This window comes from Balaenoptera physalus (assembly GCF_965194825.1).
Source record: "Balaenoptera physalus genome assembly, chromosome: 7".
NCBI classification, from domain to species: Eukaryota; Metazoa; Chordata; class Mammalia; order Artiodactyla; family Balaenopteridae; genus Balaenoptera; species Balaenoptera physalus.
The window spans coordinates 98,131,643-98,156,665 of NC_138886.1; the positions used below are offsets into that span (position 1 = coordinate 98,131,643).

Below are 25,023 nucleotides of genomic sequence, written 5' to 3' on the forward strand. Positions count from 1 at the left end.
CCTGGTCTTTTGGCTAGGGAGAACAACATTTTCTTGCTCTTGGAGGGTTTTTTTTAATCCATGCCTGTTGGGCTGTTCCTGGTTGGAGGCTTCCTCAGCACCCTGTCCAGTATATATAAGAGGCAGCAGAAACATAGAGAATCCACTACTGTATGGATCCTCAAATCCCATGGCCCATTCACAGTCTTCCTTCTTCCTTCCACATTCAGATTCTGCCTATGCTTTTTTGTTGTGTTATGTCCAGAGTTTTTTAGTGGTAAGAGGAAGAACCTGGGAGGAAGGGGGCTAATTCTATTTTGGCTGGAATTCAAGAGGCATTTTTTCATTTATTTCATTAAATCATAAATGTACAATAGCTTCCTAACTCTACATATGCACTTAAATTTTTAAAAAGGAAAACGTGATCCTGGCTAGTAGCTTTTCAACATTTTCAGAAAATTGTTTTAAAAGGTTTCACATGAAACCTAAAATTTACACATTTAACACTACCAATGAAGGAATGTTTCTATACTCTTACAACAATTAGGGACTTCCCCAGTGGTCCAGTGGTAAAGAATCCACCTTCCAATGCAGGGGAGGCGGGTTTGATCCCTGTTGGAGAACTAAGATCCCACATCCCACAACTAAGCCCATGCACCACATCTACAGAGACTGCATGCCACAACTACAGAGCCTATGTGCTCTGGAGCCTGCACACCACAACTAGAGAGAGAAAACCCTCATGCCACAACTAGAGAGAAGCCCGCGTGCCACAAGTAAGACCTGATGCAGCAAAAAAAAAGAATTAAAAAGTAAGAAACTATCTTAGGAGTGCTGAGACACCTTCAAGAAGGTGGAGGAATAAGACGTGGAGATTACAATACTCCCCACAAATACATCAAAAATACATCTACATGTGGAACAACTCCTACAGAACACCTACTGAATGCTGGCAGAAGACTTCAGACTTCCCAAAAGGCAAGAAAATCCCCACGTACCTGGGTAGGACAAGAGAAAAAAGAAAAAGCAGAGATAAAAGAATAGGGATAGGACCCGCACCTCTGGGAGGGAGCTGTGAAGGAGGAAAAGTTTCCACACACTATGGAGCCCCTTCACTGGCGGGGACGGGGGGTGGATGGCGGGGGGATGATTCGGAGCCACGGAGGAGAGTGCAGCAACAGGGCTGCAGAGGACAAAGCAGAGAGATTCCCGCACAGAGGATCGGTGCTGACCAGCACTCACCAACCTGAGACACTTGTCTGCTCACCCGCTGGGGTGGGTGGGGGCTGGGAACTGAGACTTGCACCTTAGAGGTCAGATTCCAAGGAGAGGACCGGATTGGCTGTGTGAAGATAGCCTGAAGGGGGCTAGACAAGAGGGAGTCCAGAAAAAAGTCTGGACCTGCCAGAGAGGCAAGAGACTATTGTTTTGGGGTGTGTGAGGAGAAGGGATTCCTGTTCGGTGTGCCCACAGAAGGCAGAGCACTGCCTAGGTGAACTCCAGAGATGGGCATGATCCAGGGACAACTTCCCTGGGAAAACATACGGAGCACCTCAGGCTGTTGCAATGTCATGCCAGCCTCTGCCACTGCAGGCTCACCCTGCATTCCAATTATGACTACCATACCCCTCCCTCTCCCCGGCCTGAGTGAGCAAGAGAGCCTCAGTCAGCTGCTGCTTTAACCCCCTCCTGTCTGGGTGGGGAAAAGATGCCTGAGGGCAGCTTACACTCAGAGGCAGGGCTAAAACCAAAGCTGAACCCCAGGAGCTGTGCAAAAAAGAAGAGAAAGGGAAATTTCTCCTAGCAGCCTCAGGAGCAGCAGATTAAATCCCCACAATCAACTTGATAAACCTTGCATCTGTGCAATACTTGAATAGACAACGAATGTTCCCAAAATTGAGGTGGTGGACTTTGGGAGCAACTGTAGACTTGGGGTTTGCTTTCTGCATCTGATTTGTTTTTGGTTTTATGTTTATCTTAGTCTAGTTTTTAGTGCTTGTTATCACTGCTGGGTTTGTTTATTGGTTTGGTTGCTCTCTTCCTTATTTATTTATTTAAAAAATTTATTATTATTATTATATTTTTCCCTTTTTCTCTTTTTGTGAGTGTGTATGTGTACGTTTCTTTGTGTGACTTTGTCTGTTTAGGTTTGCTTTTACCATTTGTCCTAGGGTTCTGTCTGGGTTTTGTTTGTTTGTTTGTTTTCTCTTTTTATGAGTGTGTGTGTGTGTTTCTTTGTGTGATTTTTGTCTGTTTAGCTTTGCTTTTACCATTTTGTTTGGGATTATATCTGTTCGGTTTTTTCTTTCTTTCTTTCTTTTCTTCTGAGCCATGTGGCTGGCAGGGTCCTTGTCCTCTGGCCAGGTGTTGGGCCTGAGCCTCTGAGGTGGGAGAGCCGTGTCCAGGACACCGGACCACCAGAGATCTCCTAGCCCCAAGTAATATCAATCAGTGAGAGCTTTTACAGAGATCTCTATCTCAACACTAAGACCCAGCTCCACCCAACAGCCAGCAAGCTCCAGTGCTGGATACCCCATGCCAAACAACTAGCAAGACAGGAACACAACTTCACCTATGAGCAGAGAGGCTGCTGGAAGTCATACTAAGTTCACAGACACCCCAAAACACACCACTGGATGCAGCCCTAACCACCAGAAGGACAACATTCAGCCCAACCCACCAGAGCACAGGCACCAGCCCCCTCCACCAGGAAGCCTACACAAGCCACTGAACAAACCTCACTCACTGGGGTAGACGCCAAAAAAAAAATAAAAATAAAAAAGGGACTACAAACTTACAGCCTGTGAAAAGGGAACCAAACACAGCAAGTTAAATAAAATGAGAAGACAGAGAAATATGCAGCAGATGAAGGAGAAAGGTAAAAACCCACCAGACCAAAAAATGAAGAGGAAATAAGCAGTCTACCTAAAAAAGGATTCAGAGTAATGATAGTAAACATGATCCAAAATCTCGGAAGTAGAATGGAGAAAATACAAGAAATGTTTAACAAGGATGTAGAAGAACTAAAGAGCAAACAAACAATGATGAACAATAGAATAAATGAAATTAAAAATTCTCTAGAAGGAATCAATAGCAGAATAACTGAGGCAGAAGAACGGATAAATGACCTGGAAGGTAAAATAGTGAAAATAACTGCCACAGAGCAGAATAAAGAAAAAAGAATGAAAAGAATTGAGGACAGCCTCAGAGACGTCTGGGACAACATTAAATGCACCAGCATTTGAATTATAGGGGTCCCAGAAGAAGAAGAGAAAAAGAAAGGGACTGAGGAAATATTTGAAGAGATTATAGTTGAAACTTTCCTAATATGGGAAAGGACATAGTCAATCAAGTCCAGGAAGCACAGCGAGTCCCATACAGGATAAATCCAAGGAGAAACACGCCAAGACACATATTAATCAAACTATCAAAAATTAAACACAAAGAAAAAATATTAAAAGCAGCAAGGGAAAAGCAACAAACAAAAAACAAGGGAATCCCCATAAGGTTAACAGCTGACCTATCAGCAGAAACTGCAAGCCAGAAGGGAGTGGCAGGCCATATTTAAAGTGATGAAAGGGAAAAACCTACAACCAAGATTACTCTACCCAGCAAGGATCTCATTCAGATTCAATAGAGAAGTTAAAATATTTACAAACAAGCAAAAGTTAAGAGAATTCAACACCACCAAACCAGCTTTACAACAAATGCTAAAGGAACTTCTCTAAGCAAGAAACACAAGGGAAGGAAAAGACATACAAAAACAAAGCCAAAACAATTAAGAAAATGGTAATAGAACATACATATCGATAATTACCTTAAATGTAAATGGATTAAATGCTCCAATCAAAAGACACAGACTGGCTGAATGGATACAAAAACAAGACCTGTATATATGCTGTCTACAAGAAACCCACTTCAGACCTAGGGACACATACAGACTGAAAGTGAGGGGATGGAAAAAGATATTCATGCAAATGGAAATCAAAAGAAAGCTGGAGTAGCAATACTCATAACAGACAAAGTAGCCTTTAAAATAAGGACTATAACAAGAGAAAAAGAAGGACACTACATAATGATCACGGGATCAATCCAAGAAGAAGATATAACAATTGTAAGTACGCACCCAACATAGGAGCACCTCAGTACATAAGGCAAATGCTAACAGCCATAAAAGGGGAAATCGACAGTAACACAATCATAGTAGGGGACTTTAACACCCCACTTTCACCAATGGACAGATCATCCAAAATGAAAATAAATAAGGAAACACAAGCTTTAAATGATACATTAGACCAGATGGACTTAACTGATATTTATAGGACATTCCATCCCAAAACAACAGAATACACTTTCCTCTCAAGTGCTCATGGAACATTGTCCACGATACACTGTATCTTGGGTCACAAGTCAAGCCTTGGTAAATTTAAGAAAATTGAAAATTTCTGACCAAAATGCTATGAGACTAGATACCAATTACAGGAAAAAAAAACTGTAAAAAAATACAACCACATAGAGGCTGAACAATATGTTACTAAATAACCAAGAGGTCAGTGAAGAAATCAAAGAGGAAGTAAAAAAATACCTAGAAATAAATGACAATGAAAACACGACAACCCAAAACCTATGGGATTCAGCAAACGCAGTTCTAGGAGGGAAGTTTATAGCAATACAGTCCTACCTCAAGAACCAGAAATATCTCAAATAAACAACCTAACCTTCCACCTAAACCAATTAGAGCAAGAAGAACAAAAAAAGCCCAAAGTTAGCAGAAGGAAAGAAATCATAAGATCAGATCAGAAACAAATGAAAAAGAAATGAAGGAAACAATAGCAAAGATCAATAAAACTAAAATCTGGTTCTTTGAGAAGATAAACAAAATTGATAAACCATTAGCCAGACTCATCAAGAAAAAAAAGGGAGAAGACTCAAATCTACAGAATTAGAAATGGAAAAGGAGAAGTAACAACTGACACTGCAGAAATACAAAGGATCCTGAGAGATTACTACGGGAAACACTATGCCAATAAAATGGGCAACCTGGAAGAAATGGACAAATTCTTAGAAAAGCACAACCTTCCAAGACTGAACCAGGCAGAAATAGAAAATTTGAACAGACCAATCACAAGCACTGAAATTGAGACTGTGATTAAAAACCTTCCAAAAAACAAAAGCCCAGGACCAGATGGCTTCACAGGTGAATTCTATCAAACGTTTAGAGAAGAGCTAACTATCCTTCTCAAACTCTTCCAAAATATAGCAGAGGGAGGAACACTACCAAACTCATTCTACAAAGCCACCATCACCCTGATATCAAAGGAGACAAAGATGTCACAAAAAAGGAAAACCACAGGACAATAGCACTGATGACCATAGATGCAAAAATCCTCAACAAAATACTGGTGAACAAAATCTAACAACACATTAAAAAGATCATACACCATGATCAAGTGGGGTTTATCCCAGGAATGCAAGGATTCTTCAATATATGCAAATCAATCAATGTGATCCACCATATTAACAAATTGAAGAAGAAAAACCATATGATAATTTCAACACATGCAGAAAAAGCTTTTGACAAAATTCAACACCCATTTATGATAAAAACTCTCCAGAAAGTGGGCATAATGGGAACCTACCTCAAATTAATAAAGGCCATATATGACAAATTCACAGCCAACATCATTGTCAATGGTGAAAAACTGAAACCATTTCCTCTAAGATCAGGAACAAGACAAGGTTGCCCACTCTCACCACCATTATTCAACATAGTTTTTGCAAGTTTTAGCCACAGCAATCAGAGAAGAAAAAGAAATAAAAGGAATACAAATCGGAAAAAAGTAAAACTGTCACTGTTCGCAGATGACATGATATTATACATAGAGTATCCTAAAGATGCTACCAGAAAGCTACCAGAGCTAATCAATGAATCTGGTAATGTAGCAGGATACAAAATTAATGCACTGAAATCTCTTGCATTCCTATACACTATCGATGAAAAATCTGAAAGAGAAATTAAGGAAACACTCCCATTTACCACTGCAACAAAAAGAATAAAATACCTAGGAATAAACCTAGCTAAGGAGACAAAAGACCTGTATGCAGAAAACTGTAAGACTCTGACGAAAGAAATCAGACGATACAAACAGATGGAGAGATATACCATGTTCTTGGATTGGAAGAATCAATATTGGAAAATGACTATACTACCCAAAGCAGTCTACAGATTCAATGCAATCCCTATCAACTACCAATGGCATTTTTCACAGAACTAGAACAAAATTTTTTACAATTTGTATGGAAACACAAAAGTCCCGAATAGCCAAAGCAATCTGGAGAAAGAAAAATGGAGCTGGAAGAATCAGGCTTCCTGACTTCAAACTATACTACAAAGCTACAGTAATCAAGACAGTATGGTACTGGCACAAAAACAGAAATATAGATCAATGGGACAAGATAGAAAGCCCAGAGATAAACCCACGCACATATGGTCACCTTATCTTTGATAAAGGAGGCAAGAATATACAATGGAGAAAAGACAGCCTCTTCAATAAGTGGTGCTGGGAAAACGGGACAGCTACATGTAAAAGAATGAAATTAGAACATTCCCTCTAACATCATACACAAAACTAAACTCAAAGTGGATTAAAGAACTAAATGTAAGGCCAGACACTATAAAACTCTAGGAGGAAAACATAGGCAGAACACTCTTTTATATAAATCACAGCAAGATCCTTTCTGACCCACCTCCTAGAGAAATGGAAATAAAAACACAAATAAACAAATGGGACCTAACGAAACTTAAAAGCTTATGCACAGCAAAGGAAACCATAAATAAGACAAAAAGACAACCCTCAGAATGGGAGAAATTATTTGCAAATGAAGCAACTGACAAAGGGTCAATCTTCAAAATATACAAGCAGCTCATGCAGCTCAACATAAAAAAAACAAACAACCCAATGCAAATATGGGCAGAAGACCTAAATAGACATTTCTCCAAAGAAGATATACAGATTGCCAACAAACACATGAAAGGATGCTCAACATCACTAGTCATTAGAGAAATGCAAATCAAAACCACAATGAGGTATCACCTCACATGGGTCAGAATGCCCATCATCAAAAAATCTACAAACAATAAATGCTGGAGAGGGTGCGGAGAAAAGGGAACTGTCCTGCACTGTTGGTGGGAATGTAAATTGATACAGCCACTATGCAGAACAGTATGGAGGTTCCTTAAAAAACTAAAAATAGAACTACCCTATGACCCAGCAATCCCACTACTGGGCACATAACCTGAGAAAACTGTAATTCAAAAAGAGACATGTACCACAATGTTCATTGCAGCACTATCTACAATAGCCAGGACATGGAAGCAACCTAACTGTCCATCGACAGATGAATGCATAAAGAAGATGTGGCACGTATACACAATGGAATATTACTTAGCTATAAAAAAGAAATGAAATTGAGTTATTTGTGAGAGGTGGATGGACCTAGAGTCTGTCATACAGAGTGAAGTAAGCCAGAAAGAGAAAAACAATTATTGTATGCTAACACATATATATGGAATCCAGAAAAAAAAATGGTTCTGATGAATTTACGGCCAGAATCAGAATAATAACACAGACATAGAGAATGGACTTGAGGACACAGGGTGGGAAGGGTACGTTGGGACGAAGTGAGAGAGTAGCACTGACATATATACACTACCAAATATAAAACAGGTAGCTAGTGGGAAGCAGCTGCATAGCACAGGGAGACCAGCTTACTGCTTTGTTACCACCTAGAGGGATGGGATAGGGAGGGTGGGAGGGAGGCACAGGAGGGAGGGGATATGGGGATATATGTATACATACAGCTTATTCACTTTTTTATACAGCAGGAACTAACCCAACATTGTAAAGCTATTATACTCCAATAAAGATGTTTAAGAAAAAACAAAAAGACACTATCTCAAAGGCATTTTTTTACAGTCCTTCCTTCATAGTAAGGTAATGCTATTAAATAATCCAGTCCATCCACAAATAGCTCCCCATATCTGCTGTAGTGTCTTCTATCATATCATTCTATATTTATGCATGTGTGAGATAATAAGTGTTCTAAACATTCTTATTTTGATAACCTGAACCTGTTGTTACTTTTGGGCTCTTGTCCTCTCCAAGTTACACAGTAAAGCCCATGGCAAATGGGAAGAAGTTCAGTGTTGGTTCCTGCCTCATATCCCTTACTGTGCCACTGCCTCTTGGACCATAGTTTCCTCCACCGTAAGTTTCTCTTATGTTCCTACTGCCACCAAAATTTCCACTCTTCATTGGACCATAGATATAAGGTTGCTAATTATAATTTCTAAAAACATTCTAATTTCCACTTCCATAATTTTTTCCTGCTTAGTTGTCATAATCACCTCTGTAGCCTCCCCACTACCCACCTCCGGCTGCCAGATCCAGATCCTCCACTATTATATCTTCATCTTCCTCCTTCATAACCTGTGCTACTTCTAAAATTTCCACCTCCAGATCTTCCTCCATACCCATTATAGCTATCCCCAAATCCATGTCCTCTTCCATATCCATTAGATCCTACTCTAAACTTGCCTCATGATCCTGGTCCCCAAATTCACTGCCTCTGCACGAATCCCTCAAAGTCTCCTCTGCCACTCCTAGAACTTTGGACTTCCTGTGTTTCTTGTCTAGATAAAGCCTTTCTTACTTCTGACCACTGATGGTATGGTATTGCTGCAGTACAGTTTAATCCACATGATCATGGTTATCAAAAGTAGTAAACCCAGAACTTCCCTTGTGGTCAAGTGGTTAAGACTCTGCCCTTTCAAAGCGGGGGATGTGGGTTCAATCCCTAATCAGGGATTCCATGTGCCGCACAGTGCAGCCAAAAAAAAAAAGTAATAAACCCAATGCTTCTTTTCTTTCCAGACTGCTAATGCCTCCTTTCTTTCCACACTGCCTATCAGTAATTATCTCAAATGACATCAACTTTTCCATAGTCCTTGCAGTAATCTCTAAGCTGATGTTCTTTGGTATCTTCTTTAGTTCCACCAACAAACAGCTTCTTCAGTTACATGAGTGCCAGGTTTTCCAGATTCTTCTCTGGCTATGGCATATTTTGGCTCAATCACTCTTCCATCAATTGAATGAGATTTTGCAGCCATGGCAGCATCAACCTTAGCTATGGATGAAAAGTTACAAAACCAAATACTCTTGAGTTTTGCTTGCAGGATCTCTCATTACCGCAGTCTGTAAGTTTTCCCCATGGCTCATAGTAGTTCCTCAAGCTTTCTTCTGTGGTTTCAAAGCTTAAGCCACCAATAATGTTTACAGAAATGTCCCTTTTCTCTCTCAATAGCAGACTCAGTCACTTCAGCTGGATTTCAGCCCAGACAGATGAGAGAGATGTCCACCAATGAGCATGAGCATACTTGTCCTGACACTGTTGTCTTGAGGCATTCTTTTCTTGATGGTCTCTGCTTCAGTGTAATGCATGCAGAGGCATTCCATACCACAAGATGGTTTTCAAAATCATTTATATTTCATGTTAGATCTCTGATTTCTCTTTTTATATTTGTTTTGTGAGCTAGCTTAATTTCCCCAAATAACTATTTTTTTCTCAAACTTTCCAAACTGAAGCTTTCCATCTTTCTCAATTTTCCTCCCTCTCTCCCTTCCATTTTATTGACTTTCCCTTTAGTTCCATTCAGCTGACTTGCATTACTGTCACACTGATTATTATAGTTTTATATTAAAATGCTAATAATAGAGCAAACTGGGTTTTATTATTTATCACCATTTTCTGATAAATATCATCAATATAGTCATCCAGATATATATTAGAATTACTTTGTGGTGTTGAAATATATGCAAATGTTACTTTAAGTGAATTTTATTAAATTTACTGCTCATTTTATGGGAAACCTTGAATCTAGTTTCAAAAGTTTTTTATGTAAGAATATATATATTTCTGCATACACGATTCATGTAAAAATGAAAGTGACTTTTAAGATTTCTGAAACATATTTGACATACTTCTCCCCTAAATTTAACATAAAGATTCTCTCAATCAGGCATTTAGGCCTAATTTTGCCCCTGTCATTGAGGCAAAATTCTTGTGAGAATTCTTTACTCTACACCATGTGAATTATGAAGGTTTCCACTCTGTCTGGCAGGAACAGGCACTATTCCTGGCCCTATGTGAGCTCACGGTATTTCTCTCTAATCTTTTTCAGTTTCTTTCCTGGGGGTTGCACATGTGCACATTGGTTGGCACTCAACTGACACTTGAGGAAGAGGACCCTCCACTTGGATTTCCCTTCTCTGTCCTGTGATCTGAAATTTCTCTCCATCCAGTGATGTTCAAAGTCTCATCTGGTTTCTTACCTATTTCTCAGGGTTCATTGCTCTTCATTGTCTTACGTCCAATGTCTTCAAACCTGTCATTTCATATATTTTGTTTTTTTTAAAGTTGATTTAGGCAAGAGGTTAAATCTGGTTCTCATTACTTCATTTTGAGTAAATAGGAAGTAATTTGAAAACACTTTCGTCAAATTCCTAGAAAAAGAGTATGTCTGTTTATTAATACTTTTTTATATAAATTTATTTTATTTATTTTGGCTGCATTGGGTCTTCGTTGCTGCACGCAGGCTTTCTCTAGTTGTGGCAAGCGGGAGATACTCTTCTTTGCTGTGCACGGGCTTCTCATTGTGGTGGCTTCTCTTGTTGCGGAGCACGGGCTCTGGGCACACGGGCTTCAGTAGCTGTGGCACGTGGGCTCAGTAGTTGTGGCACATGGGCCCTAGAGCACAGGTTCAGTAGTTATGGCACACAGGCTTAGTTGCTCTGTGGCATGTGGGATCTTCCCAGACCAGGGTTCGAACTTGTGTCCCCTGCATTGGCAGACAGATTCTTAACCACTGCACCACCAGGGAAGCCCTGTTTATTAATACTTCGAAATGTTTCTAAGCTTCCTAGTCTGTTACATCTAATCAGCGATTTTTGTATTAGTAAAATAATTTTAATTTTAGTTATTGTAGCTTTAAATGTCTTCATGCTTAGTTTTTCCTCATTTTTTCTAATTATTGTTATTATTTTTAATAAACTTCAGAATATTTCCTCTTTAAAAAAGAAAAAATGCCAGGACCTTTGGCATATTTCAGAAGTTCATTCATTACGCGCTGTTATTTAAATATAAAAACACTAGGGTGAATCTGCAGTATGGAGGACAAGTACACATCCAGGTGACTAAAAACTAAGAGGACCCCACAAGTTAAAAAAGAAAGATTTTAGTGCTCATCTGAACCACCCTTCTAATGTACCTGAAAGTCACTTTACTAGACTTATCTAATTTTCCACAATTTCTCCCAGAGCCCAGGTGGCTGTAATTACGGATCTTCAGCGCGGGTTCCAACGGAGCACAGGGGAGGCGTACTGGAGCTGAACAACCGGGTCCAGTGGGGAAATGTGCCAGCGCCCCGGCGCATTGTGGGTAATGTAGTCCCGCGCCCACCAGTGATCTAGCGAGCACGGTCTTGAGCTTCGGAGCCTTCTGGATAGTGCTGCGTCGCGCCCCGGGGCATTTTGGGTATTGTAGTCCCGCCCAGAGGTATTGTGGGTATCGCACTTCCGCTTCGCGCTGTTGTATTTCTGGACATTGTGACCATCTTTTAACGCTCGTGGTGAGCAAGCCAGCCTATGGCCGCTGACTCCCGGGGAAAGAGGGTTGGGAAAACTTGGCGAGGGCAGGCGGGGTTGGTCTGCCCTGTCCGCGGGTTCCTTGAGGTTTGATTGTTTTCCGGACGGGGTCGGACGCAGTCCGCCTAGTAGGGGTTGTGGGCTGAGGTCTCGGGTCTCGCGCTGTCCGGCGGTGCTGGGGAGCCAGCGTCCTGTCCCGGAGGGGTCTGGACTGGTGCAGGTGATTTGGGGGACATAAGTACCCCTCGCCCGGAGCAGACGTCTCCACTGCTGGCGCGCGCAGCTCGGGCATATTTCCTGTGTCTTAATTGGGGTGCGCGGCTCGGGCATCCTTTCTGGGTCTTAACTGGGGAGCGCGGCTGAGTGGTGCCAACCATGGTGATGGAGGCGCCGCTTGGCCCCGATGTCCCGGATTTTGGGGGAAGGACTGGCCTGGGGCAAACACTCAGACTTGCCTTGATTGGGGTGGGGAGGACGACTTGGGTCAGCGGCATCGGGGCCCGCAGGCTCCTGGGGGAGTTGGAAGGGCCTGGTGGGAGTCAGACATCCCCGGGTTTGCGTGGGGCGTCCTTGTGCCCAGATCTGCGACTCCAGAAGTTGTGTGGCTCCTCCGGCGCTGGGGCTCTTCCAGGAGCGTGGGGTGGAGCAAGTGGAGTGCAGCCCACGGGGCAGGGAAGAGAGGAGTGGGTGGTAAGACGTCCAGACTTAAGTTTTATTTTAAATTTTGCATTATGAAAACATTGTAAATATACACAGAAGTAGCCGTGAGGTCTCCTGGATTCATCGCGCAGATTCACCACTTATGAATGAGAGCCCTATCCTTTCTCCCGCAAATCTGCAACCTCAAGTGTGCGTCTCTTTGGGCATTGCCTTTCCCTCGGGGGCTATCCCAGGCCTGCTGTGGGAGCCCCGCCCTCCATAGGGAGAGTTCAAATCCAGGTCTGCCTCTTTCTCGTAGTCACTTTGAGCAAGGTACTGAACCTCCTGGGGCTGTTGGGAGTGTGGAAAGGGTAAAACGGGTGTCTGGTACATGCTAATATGACGTTCATTTCAATAACGTTCAATAACCCCCATAGGCACATGGAAGATTAATGTCATGCTGGATATCAGCATGACTTGAGAGAAGGCTTATTCTAAAACCCATACCCCAATTCTGTCCCTCGTATTGTCCTTCCCTTCCATACCTGGTTCTGATACCTTACTTTAGTGAAGTGCTCCCCAGCTGCACGCATGGGGGTTTCCAGCCCGCTGTCTGTGCTGGGAGAGAATCCTGAGGCCAGAACCACTTCTGTTGTACCAGGTTTGCCCTGGAGCACTCTGCTCCCTCACATCCAGAGGGGACTGCCCGTTAGGGAGGAGAGAACTCCTAGGGGCCTGGCAGCCCTGCCTGAGATGGGTACCACTTCCTTGTTGTGTTCTTGTCTTTAGTCATAATGGAGGGTGTGTCCTTGATATCTTATGCCAAAGTCATAATCCCTTTGGGGCACAGCTGCAGGTGGTTTCCCAGGAAGCCAGGCTTGTTCTTGAAGGGGCACATTCCTGTGCCCTCATTCAGGGCTTTCCATCTTCTCGGGAGTTGCTCCTGCATTGTCCTGCATTGTTTCTCTCCATATACATTCACACTGTTGTATTCTCAGGGCCTTAGAGTGCTGCCAAAACAACTATGGTGAAAAGTACTGTTTAGTTAGCGGTAGTCCTGTGTTGGCAGTGTGCTTTCTATTCACTGCCATATTTTATTTTCTCAGTCACCTTGCACATTAGGTAGTTGAATTCTCATTTTCTGGAGAGCGAAATGGTGTAGTAGAGGATTAAGTAACTTTTACTTTGGAGCTAGCTGATCTTCTTTAACTTTCAAAGTTTTAATGAAAATTTAAAAGGAGCTGCTCTATTTTTCACGTTTGTCTCATACATCTAATGCTGATAAAGATAAAATATATGTTCATTTCCTCCTGATCATTGGTCTCAGCCCCTAACACTAATGGTGACATTAATGACACCAGCAGAAGGCTGGAATCAGACCAGTGTTTGAAGTCCGCATACCACCCACCCCTACCCCCACCCCCATAAAGATTTTTCTCCTTTCCTTTTTTGGGGGTATAGAAGGAGATGGAGTTATTACATTTAAAATTTATTATGAAAATTTTACAAATGCAGCCAAAAGTAGTGAGAATACTGAAAGAGCATCTTTGTACCCCTCACTCAGCTTCAGCAGTTGTTAACATTCTGCTCTTCTCTTTCTTTTAGTTTTCTCTGTTGTAGTATTTTACAGCAAATCCCAGGTATTTTACCTGTGAATACTTCAGTGTGCATCGTTTTTGAATAAGGACTTTAAAGAAAACAACCTTTATACCAAATGGCGCACCCAACAAAATTAACCATAATTCCTTAATGTCATCTAATATTCAGCCTGTGTTCAGTTACCCCATTTGTCTCAAAATGCCTTGCTACAGTTTACATCCTACTCTCTTAACCCAGTTAAGAGGCATGAACAGGGAAATATTTGGAATTCTGTCTTCTGATTCCCCCCTTCCCCTTTCTTTATACCCACTCTCGCTTTGCTGATCTTTGTTAATAGCAGGAGTCCACCTCTGGGCACTTACTCCTTGACCTCAGCGTTCTTCTTGCCTCCTTGTGTTTTACAGATTTTCCCACTAATCTGATGAGCTGTTAAATCCTGTCAATTCTTCTTCCCTTTCTCCTCTCCCCTCACCTTTGTGTTAGCTCAGCATAATTTGTCTTTCCCCATGTTCTAGTTTGTCTGTTAAAAAAGGAACCTCCCTTTGGGCTCTGAAGTTGGACTCTTAGGCTCCACCCCCTATTGACTCTGTGACCTTGGATATTGCCTCTGTCTGTGTGCCTCCCTTTTTCTTATCTGTAAAATGGGGTTGATAGCAATGTCAGGGTTGTTGTGAGGTGGAAATGTGCCTGTGCTTCTGAAGTGGTTAGGGTGCCTGGCGCACAGTGAGTGCTCAGGGAAAAGTGAATTGTGGTGATGATTATCATCAATTCTGAATTGCCCCCCCCAACACACCTTTTCAGAATTATCCTTTAATCTTCACTCTGATTGGACTCTGTCTTACAGTCACATGGGAATATATTCTATTCCATGCAGTTGTATTCCTTCATGCCTTTTTTTTATTTTTTGAATTTTATTTATTTTTTTATACAGCAGGTTCTTAGTAGTTATCCATTTTAAACATATTAGTGTATATATGTCAATCCCAGTCTCCCAATTCATACCACCACCACCACCACCACCCCCGCCACTTTCCCCCCTTGGTGTCCATACGTTTGTTCTCTACATCTGTGTCTCAATTTCTGCCCTGCAAACTCGTTCATCTGTACCATTTTTCTAGGTTCCACATATATGTGTTAATATACGATATTTGTTTTTCTCTTTCTGACTTACTTCACTCTGTATGACAGTCTCTAGATCCATCCACGTCTCTACAAATGACTCAATTTCGTTCCTTTTTATGGCTGAGTAATATTCCATTGTATATATGTACCACATCTTCTTTATTCATTTGTCTGTCGATGGGCATTTAGGTTGCTTCCATGACCTGGCTATCGTAAATAGTGCTGCAATGAACACTGGGGTGCATGTGTCTTTTTGAATTATGGTTTTCTCTGGGTATATGCCAAGTAGTGGGATTGCTGGGTCATATGGTAATTCTATTTTTAGTTTTTTAAGGAACCTCCATACTGTTTTCCATAGTGGCTGTATCAATTTACATTCCCACCAACAGTGCAGGAGGGTTCCCTTTTCTCCACACCCTCTCCAGCATTTGTTGTTTGTAGATTTTCTGATGATGCCCATTCTGACTGGTGTGAGGTGATACCTCACTGGAGTTTTGATTTGCATTTCTCTAATAAGAAGTGATGTTGAGCAGCTTTTCATGTGCTTCTTGGCCATCTGTATGTCTTCCTTGGAGAAATGTCTGTTTAGGTCTTCTGCCCATTTTTGGATTGGGTTATTTGTTTTTTTAAATATCGAGCTGCATGAGCTGTTTATATGTTTTGGAGATTAATCCTTTGTCCATTGATTCATTTGCAAATATTTTCTCCCATTCTGAGGGTTGTCTTTTTGTCTTGTTTGTAGTTTCTTTTGCTTTGCAAAAGCTTTTAAGTTTCATTAGGTCCCATTTGTTTATTTTTGTTTTTATTTCCATTACTCTAGGAGGTGGATCAAAAAATATCTTGCTGTGATTTATGTCAAAGAGTGTTCTTCCTATGTTTTCCTCTAAGAGTTTTATAGTGTCCAGTCTTACATTTAGGTCTTTAATCCATTTTGAGTTTATTTTTCTGTATGGTGTTAGGGAGTGTTCTAATTTCATTCTTTTACATGTAGCTGTCCAGTTTCCCCAGCACCACTTATTGAAGAGACTATCTTTTCTCCATTGTATATCCTTGCCTCCTTTTTCATAGATTAGTTGACAATAGGTGTGTGAGTTTATCTCTGCACTTTCTATCCTGTTCCATTGATCTATATTTCTGTTTTTGTGCCAGTACCATATTGTCTTGATGACTGTAGCTTTGTAGTATAGTCTGAAGTCAGGGAGTCTGATTCCTCCAGCTCCATTTTCTTCCTTCAAGACTGCCTTTGCTATTCGGGGTCTTTTGTGTCTCCATACAAATTTTAAGATGATTTGTTCTAGTTCCGTAAAAAGTGCCGTTGGTAATTTGATAGGGATTGCATTGAATCTGTAGATTGCTTTTGGTAGTATAGTTATTTGCACAGTATTGATTCTTCCAATCCCAGACCATGGTATATCTCTCCATCTGTTGGTATCATCTTTAATTTCTTTCAACAGTGTCTTATAGTTTTCTGCATACAGGTCTTTTGTCTCCCTAGGTAGGTTTATTCCTAGGTATTTTATTCTTTTTGTTGCAATGGCAAATGGGAGTGTTTCCTTAATTTCTCCTTCAGATTTTTCATCATTAGTGTATAGGAATGCAAGAGATGTCTGTGCATTAATTTTGTATCCTGAAACTTTACCAAATTCATTGATGAGCTCTAGTAGTTTTCTGGTGGCATCTTTAGGATTCTCTATGTATAGTATCATGTCATCTGCAAACAGTGACAGTTTTACTTTTTCTTTTCCAATTTGTATTCCTTTTATTTATTTTTCTTCTCTGATTGCCATGGCTAGGACTTCCTAAACTATGTTGAATAATAGTGGTGAGAGTGGACATCCTTGTCTCGTTCCTGATCTTAGAGGAAATGCTTTCAGTTTTTCACCATTGAGAATGATGTTTGCTGTGGGTTTGTTGTATATGGCCTTTATTATGTTGAGGTAGGTTCCCTCTATGCCCACTTTCTGGAGAGTTTTTATCATAAATGGGTGTTGAATTTTGTCAAAAGCTTTTTCTGAATCTATTGAGATGATCATATGGTTTTTCTTCTTCAATTTGTTAATATGCTGTATCACATTGATTGATTTGCATATATTGAAGTATCCTTGCATCCCTGGGATAAATCCCACTTGATCATGGTGTATGATCCTTTTAATGTGTTGTTGGATCCTGCTTGCTAGTATTTTGTTGAGGATTTTTGCATCTATATTCGTCAGTGATATTGGTCTGTAATTTTCTTTTTTTGTAGTGTCTTTGTCTCATTTTGGTATCAGGGTGATGGTGGCCTCATAGGATGAGTTTGGGAATGTTCCTTCCTCTGCAATTTTTTTGGAAGAGTTTGAGAAGGATGGGTGTTAGCTCTTCTCTAAATGTTTGATAGAATTCACCTGTGAAGCCATCTGGTCCTTGGCTTTTGTTTGTTGGAAGATTTTTTAATCACAGTTTCAATTTCATGACTTGTGATTGGTCTGTTCATATTTTCTGTTTCTTCCTGGTTCAGTCTTGGAAGGTTATACCTTTCTAAGAATTTGTCGATTTCTTCCAGGTTGTCCATTTTATTGGCATAGAGTTGCTTTAGTCGTCTCTTAGGATGCTTTGTATTTCTGTGGTGTCTGTTGTAACTTCTCCTTTTTCATTTCTAATTTAATTGATTTGAGTCCTCTCCCTCTTTTTCTTGATGAGTCTGGCTAATGGTTTATCAATTTTGTTTATTTTCTCAAAGAACCAGCTTTAAGTTTTATTGATCTTTGCTATTGTTTTCTTTGTTTCTTTTTCATTTATTTCTGCTCTGATGTTTATGATTTGTTTCCTTCTACTAACTTCGGGTTTTGTTTATTCTTCTTTCTCTAGTTCCTTTGCGTGTAAGGTTAGGTTGTTTATTTAAGATTTTTCTTGTTTCTTGAGGTAGGCTTGTGTAACTATAGACTTCCCTCTTAAAACTGCTTTTGCTGCATCCCATAGGTTTTGGATCATCGTGTTTTCATTGTCATTTGTCTGTAGGTATTTTGTGATTTCCTCTTTGATTTCTTCAGTGATCTCTTGGTTATTTAGTAACGTATTGTTTAGCCTCCATGTGTTTGTGTTTTTTACGTTTTTTTCCCTGTAATTGATTTCTGATCTCATAGTGTTGTAGTCAGAAAAGATGCTTGATATGATTTCAGTTTTCTTAAATTTACTGAGGCTTGATTTGTGACCCAAGATGTGATCTGTCCTGGAGAATGATCTGTGTGAACTTGAGAAGAAAGTGTAATCTGCAGTTTTTGGGTGGAATGTCCTATAAATATCAATTAACTCTTCACTCTCATTATTCTGAATTCTTTTTCTGGAAGGTTGCCTATCTCCACTTCATTTAGTTGTTTTTCTGGGGTTTTATCTTGTTCCTTCATCTGATGCATAGCCCTCTGCCTTTTCATCTTGTCTATCTTTCTGTGAATGTGGTTTTTTTCCCACAGGCTGCAGGATTGTAGTTCTTGCTTCTGCTCTCTGCCCTCTGGTGGATGAGGCTATCTAAGAGGCTTGTGAAAGTTTCCTGATGGGAGGGACTCCATGGTGGGTAGAGCTGGTTGTTGCTCTGGTGGGCAGAGCTCAGTAAAACTTTAATCCACTTGTCTGCTGATGGGTGGGGCTGGGTTTCCTCCCTGTTGGTTGTTTGGCCTGAGGCGACCCAACACTGGAGCCTACCTGGGCTCTTTGGTGGGGCTAATGGCGGACTCTGGGAGGGCACATGCCAAGGAGTACTTCCGAGAACTTCTGCTGCCAGTGTCCGTGTCCTCATGGTGAGACACAGCCACTGCCCGCCTCTGCAGGAGACCCTCCAACACTAGCAGGTAGGTCTGGTTCAGTCTCCTATGGGGTCACTGCTCCTTGCCCTGGGTCCCAATGCGCACACTCCTTTGTGTGTGCCCTCCAAGAGTGGAGTTTCTGTTTCCCCAGTCCTGTTGAAGTCCTGCAGTCAAATCCCGCTAGCCTTCAAAGTCTGATTCTCTAGGAATTCCTCCTCCCGTTGCTGGACCCCCAGCTTGGGAAACCTGACGTGGGGCTCAGATCCTTCACTCCAGTGCGTGGACTTCTGTGGCATAAGTGTTCTCCAGTTTGTGAGTCACCCACCCAGCAGTTATGGGATTTGATTTTATTGTGATTGCTCCTCTCCTACTGTCTCATTGTGGCTTCTCCTTGTCTTTGGATGTGGGGTATCTTTTTTGGTGAGTCCCAGTGTCTTCCTGTCAATGATTGTTCAGCAGTTAGTTGTGATTCCGGTGCTCTTACAAGAGGGAGTGAGAGCATGTCCTTCTACTCTGCCATCTTGAGCCAATCTCTTCCTTCATGCCTTTATGCGTCACAAATTCACTCTTGTTATCTAAGTAGCTCAGATGTTTCTCCAGTACAAAGACTTCTCAATGTTCTCTGGCAGAATTACTCCTATTGCTCCCTTTAGTCCCAGAGCACCTTATACATGAGGACTCCAGGGCTTGCATGGTACATCCTGTTTGTCCCACTGGTTTTGAGATGGTGCTTTGAGGGACGGGCACCTTGTCTGCTCCTCATGGGTCACTGATTGGCACCCAACTGTGAGGATATGAGGGGTTGTCCTTTCTGCCTGGAAAGGTTTGTAGGAGGAATGATGGAAACTCAAGTGGAAAAGGGGGTTAGGCTATTATTGGGGTAGACCGTGGGTGCCAAGATAATAGGTGTGGACCTTTTTTGTGGTCATTGGGACGCACTGCAGGGTTTTGAGCAGAGAAGGCTCATCATTTCTTCCTTCAGTTATTACCTCATCTCTGTGTTCTCCTTTATAATGGAAATCATCAAGACAGTTGTCTATGTTTGATAATCCAGTTTTTCTCTGCCCAATCTCTAATTAATTTCCAGCTATTTGGGATTTTTAAAAATAATTTATTGTTACTGATTTCTTATTCAATTCCATTCAAGTCAAAGAACCTTCATAGTGTTTTCCACAGTGCCTATACAGTGCACTAGGGTTTCAGTTTCTCCACATCCTCGCCAAAATTTGTTATTTTGTCTGTGTGTGTATGTTGTTTTTAGTTTTTTAAATAATGGCCATTTTAATGGGTAGAGGTGCTATCTGATTGTGGTATTGATTTGTATTTCCCTGATAATTTGTAATGCTTAGCGTCTTTTCATATGCTGTTGGCCATTGTATCTCTTCTTTGGAGAAATGTTTATTTAAGTCCTTAGTCCATTTTTTAGTCTGGATATATGTTTTTTGTTAGTGAGTTGGAGTTCTTTATATATTCGGGATATTAACCCTTTATCTGATACATGGTTTGCATCTATTTTCTCTCATTCCATAAATTGCTTTTTCACTTTGTTGTTTGTTCCCCTTGCTGCACAGAAGTTTTTAAGTTTAATGTAGTCTCATTTGTCTATTTTTGCTTTTGTTGCTTGTGCTTTTCATGTTATATCCAAGAAATTATTGCCTATTCCAATGTCATGAAGCTTTTCCCCTATGTTTCCTTCTAGGAGTTTTATAGTTTCAGGCCTGGGGTTTAGCAATTTTAATATTTGCAAATAATCGACCTTTGGCTTTTTAATTTTCTTTGGAGTTTCATTTATATTACTTTGATTGTTTTTCCTCTTTATTATTTTCTTCTTTTTTTTCCTTTTCATTTCCTAGCTTCTTAAGGTGGGAGCTGGAGTTATTTTTTTAAATTAAAACTTTTCTGGTGTATTCACTTAAAGCTATAAGTTTCCCTTTAAGAACTGCCTTAGCTGCTGTATTTGTTGCTAGAATTGCCATAATAAAGCACCACAGACTGGGTGGCTTAAACGACAGAGATTGATTTTCTCTCAATTCTGGAGGCTAGAAGTTAAAGATCAAGCTGTTGGCAGTGTTGGTTTCTTCTGAGGCCCTTCTTTGGCTTGTAGCTGGCTGTCTTCTCCCTGTTTACCTGGGCTTCCCTCTGGACCTGTCTGTGTTCAAATTTCCTCTTATAAGGACACCAGTTATATTGGATTAAGGCCTACCCTAATAATGCCATTTTAACCTAATTATGTCTTTGAAGACCTATCTAAAAATACAATCACATTCTAAGGCACTGGAGGTTATGAATTCACATATGAATTTCATAGGGGACACAATACACCTGTAATAGATCTATATCACAAATTTGGTTAGTTGTCATACATTTCGATATGTTGTGTTTATTAGAATCATTCAGTTAAAAGTATTTCTAAATGTCCCATGGAATTTTTTCTTTCATCCATATCTCCTTTAGACCAGTGTTGCTTTACTGATTCCTACTTTAATTCCATCTTGGGCAAAGAACATACTCTTTTTAAGTTTCAGTCCTTTGAAATTGGTGACTTGTTTTATATGCCTTGGAATTTCATTTTCCTTGGTTAATATTCTTTATGCCCCTTCTACACTTGCAGGGTTTAGCATTCTATAAATGTCAATTTGATCAATACTGCCTGATAGTATTTTTTAAACCTTCTGTTTTTCTTCTTTACTGTTAATTTGCTTTTTCATTTACTGAGAAGTGTATCAAGTTTTTTTAACTGTGATTATGATTGTTTCTCTTTTCCACTCTGTCATTTTTTTCCTTCATGTATTTTTTCCAGTCTGTGACTTGACTTTTTATTTTCTTGCCAGTATCTTTTGCAGAACAGAAGTCTTTTAATCCTAACAGAATCCACCTTATCAATATTTTTCTTTCATTGATTGTGTTTTTGGTGTTATATCTGAAGAGACACTGCCAAGTCCCTGGTCACCTAAATTTTCTCCCATGTTATTTTCTAGGAGTTTTATAGTTTCATATTTTACCTTTAGCTCTGCTATCCATTTTTAAAAAATCAATCAATTAAGTAATTAATTAATGGCTGTGTTGGGTCTTCGTTGCAGTGTGCAGGCTTCATATGGTGGTGGCTTCTCTTGTTCTGGAGCACAGGCTCTAGGCACACAGGCTTCAGTAGTTGTGGCACGCAGGCTCAGTAGTTGTGGCTCACGGGCTCTAGAGTGCAGGCTCAGTAGTTGTGGCGCATGGGCTTAGTTGCTCCGCGGCATGTGGGATCTTCCTAGACCAGGGCTCGAACCTGTGTCTCCTGCATTGGCAGGAGGATTCTTAACCACTGCACCACCAGGGAAGTCCCTGCTATCCATTTTGAGTTAATTTTTGAGGAAGGTGTAAGGTCTGTGTATGTGTATGTTCACTTGTTCCAGTACTGCCCATTTATTGAAAAGATAGTCCTTTCTCCATTAAATTTTCCTTGCTCAGTTGACTTTATTTATGTGAGTCTATTTCTATGCTCTCTATTCTGTTCCATTGATCCATTTGTCTATTTTTTAAATTTATTTTTTGCCAATACCACACTTTCTTAATTCCTGTAGCTTTATAGTAAGTTGCAAAATCTGGTCAGGTCACTCTTCTGACTTTGTTGTTCTTCAGTATTGTGTTGGCTCTTCTGGGCCCTTGCCTTTCCGTATAAACTTTAGAACCAGTTTGTTGATATCTTCAAAGTAACTTGCTGGGATTTTAATGGATTGAATGTATAGATCAAGTTGGGAAGAACTGACATCTTAACAATATCAGGTCTCCGTATCCATAATATGGACTATCCATTTTATTAGATCTTTGATTTTTTTTTGGCAGAGTTTTGTAGTTTTCCTCATACAGATCTTATACAAAATTTTAAAAGATTTATACCTAAGTATTTCATTTTTCTGGGTGCTAATGTTGTGTTGTTGATTTCAAAATCCATCTGTTCATGGCTGGTATAGGAAAGCAGTTGATTTTTGTATATTAACCTTGTATCCTGCAGCTTTGATATATCACTTGTTCTAGAAATTTCTTGTTGATTCTTTGGGATTTTCTGCATAGACAATCAGGTCATCTGCAGACAAAGACAGTTTTATTTCTTCCTTCCCAATGAGTATACCTTTTATTTCCCTTTCTTATCTTCTTACATTAGCTTGGAATTCCAGCACGGTGTTGAATAGGAGTGGTGAAAGGTGACATTCTTGCCTTGTTTTTGATCTTAGTGGATAGCATCTAGTTTCTCAGCATTAAATATGATGTTAGTTGTAGATTTTGCACTTTTAATTTAAGCGTAGCCACAATTATTTGCAGAGAGTATTAGCACAGCCCATTTTTAGCCTAATCCTAACAAAATTAATATTGATTCTTTAATGTCATCTAATAGTTTATCAGTGTTCATATTTCCTTGATTGCCTCCAAAATGTCTAAGCAAGGTCCACACATTGTATTTGATTGCTGTGTCACTTAAGTCTTCCTTTTATTCCATAAGACCTCCCTCTTTTTATGCTATTAACTTGTTGAAATCTTCATATTTAAAAAAAATTGCAAATTATGTCAGTTTACCCTCAGTACTTCAGCATCATTTCTTAATAATGACTTGTTTTTCTCTATATCCAGAATATCATGATCCTACCTAACAATATTCACAATAATTATCTAACATCATCTAATACCCAGTTCATTTGAATTGGCCTTCATAGTCCCCAAAATGTTTTTCAGTTCGTTTGTGCAGACTAGTCAGTCAAGGCTAATAGATGACATCTGAAGAATGGTTTATCTCTTAAGTGGATTTGCATTAAGGACAATCTCTCCTCTTAAAAATTTTGTCATGAAATTGACTTGTTGAAGACCTAGGGTATTTTATGACTGCCCATTCTTAAATTTCAAGTCACATTTCAAATCTTGGGTATATAAGTGAAGAGGAAGGTGCAATACTCGGGATATTAACCCTTTATCTGATACATGGTTTGCATCTATTTTCTCTCATTCCATAAATTGCCTTTTCACTTTGTTGTTTGTTCCCCAGAACAGAGTCACAAAAAAACAGGCAATTCTCCCTCTCCTGCTTATGGTTTCTACCGTGCTTCAAGTCCCCCCGTCCCCCAAATCTACATTCTGTCCTGAGCTGTAGTGGTCTTTCTGTTTTGAATTTCCTAGGCCTTGTCCTTTGGCCTCAGGGCTGATGTGGATGGGGAGCTTCTATTTTCACTATGATAGGTCACTTTATTTCTCAATGTGAATGCTCACCTGTGGGCACTATGAGGCCCTTTCCTCTTAATAGAGTCCACACAGTGACTTAATAGAGTCTCATCCAGCTGCTGGGGCTGTGGACGTCATTTCCCAACTGGAGATTGGGACTAAACCTGCTGCTGGCCCAGCTCTGGGAGCCTTATTTACAGGACACTGGTTAAGAGTGGATGACTCTGATGCCCTCTGCAACCTGCCTTCCTTACCTCCTTCTTGCCTCTGCTGAACTGGGAGGCTGGATAGAAGGGTACTTCTCCCAAGCACTCCCTCACTTCTCTTCTCTTTCCCCAGCTCTGCCTCTGCAACTTGACTCTTCTCTAGGAAGAGCACTCAGCAGACCAAGAATATGGCCCCAGGGCTCCTGACAACCAGGGATAAGGTGAGTCCTGAAATTTCTTCCTAGCTCTTGCAGGATGGACCCATTGCCTTTTCTTGTCTTGGAGCTGCCTTGTTGGTACCTAGCCCTGATCTTGGAGTTGTGGTTCATCTTACCTGGAGCCTTTTCTCAGACTCCTCTGCTCCATTCATGACCTATGCATTCATCAAGTAGTAAAGTGTTATCAACGCAGTTAAAACACAATCATGCTTATGTGCCCAGTGATTCCCAAGGCTTAAAAAAGTGAAGGAAGGCTTTCAAGGAAGGAGCTGCCTGAGCTGCCCCTGACAGATTTGGCAAGTTGAAGAGCTGAGGGAATGCATTCCTGTGGGAATGTGGCTGGAAGCCTAGCACGTCTCAGAGAGCAGGTGACCTGCAGGCTGTCCCTCATCATATGGGAAGCTTGGAGCAGTCAGTGGCCTTTCGTCACATCATTTTTCTCTGTTTAGAGGTGAGGATGCTGATCTGCTGTCTGCTGGTGATTCATGGGTAGATTTAGTTTGGCTGACCCCATGCTTTATATTTGGGTTTTCCACACTTAAAAATTGGAAGATTACACCTAAGTCCTGAGTCCACACTCTTGGTG

General features: G+C 40.6%; 1 protein-coding gene and 1 pseudogene across 3 annotated transcripts in view; one reads left to right on the forward strand and one right to left on the reverse strand.

Annotated features, from left to right (window-relative positions):
• Positions 1-2,163: 2,163 nt before the first annotated feature.
• Positions 2,164-9,148, reverse strand: LOC309665216 (heterogeneous nuclear ribonucleoproteins A2/B1 pseudogene; annotated as a pseudogene). The gene is made up of 2 exons: positions 9,059-9,148; positions 2,164-8,777 (listed from the first exon to the last, which is right to left on the reverse strand). The product of its transcript is annotated as a heterogeneous nuclear ribonucleoproteins A2/B1 pseudogene (transcript).
• ZNF169 (zinc finger protein 169) overlaps positions 8,568-25,023 on the forward strand; it is a 68,860-nt gene continuing 52,404 nt past the window's right edge. For both annotated transcript variants that reach the window (XM_082469929.1, XM_082469928.1), the window contains exons 1-2: positions 8,568-11,665; positions 24,353-24,440. In XM_082469929.1, the coding sequence (XP_082326055.1) occupies positions 24,408-24,440 (33 nt within the window). In that variant the 5' untranslated portion in view covers positions 8,568-11,665; positions 24,353-24,407. The remainder of the gene's footprint in view (positions 11,666-24,352; positions 24,441-25,023) is intronic.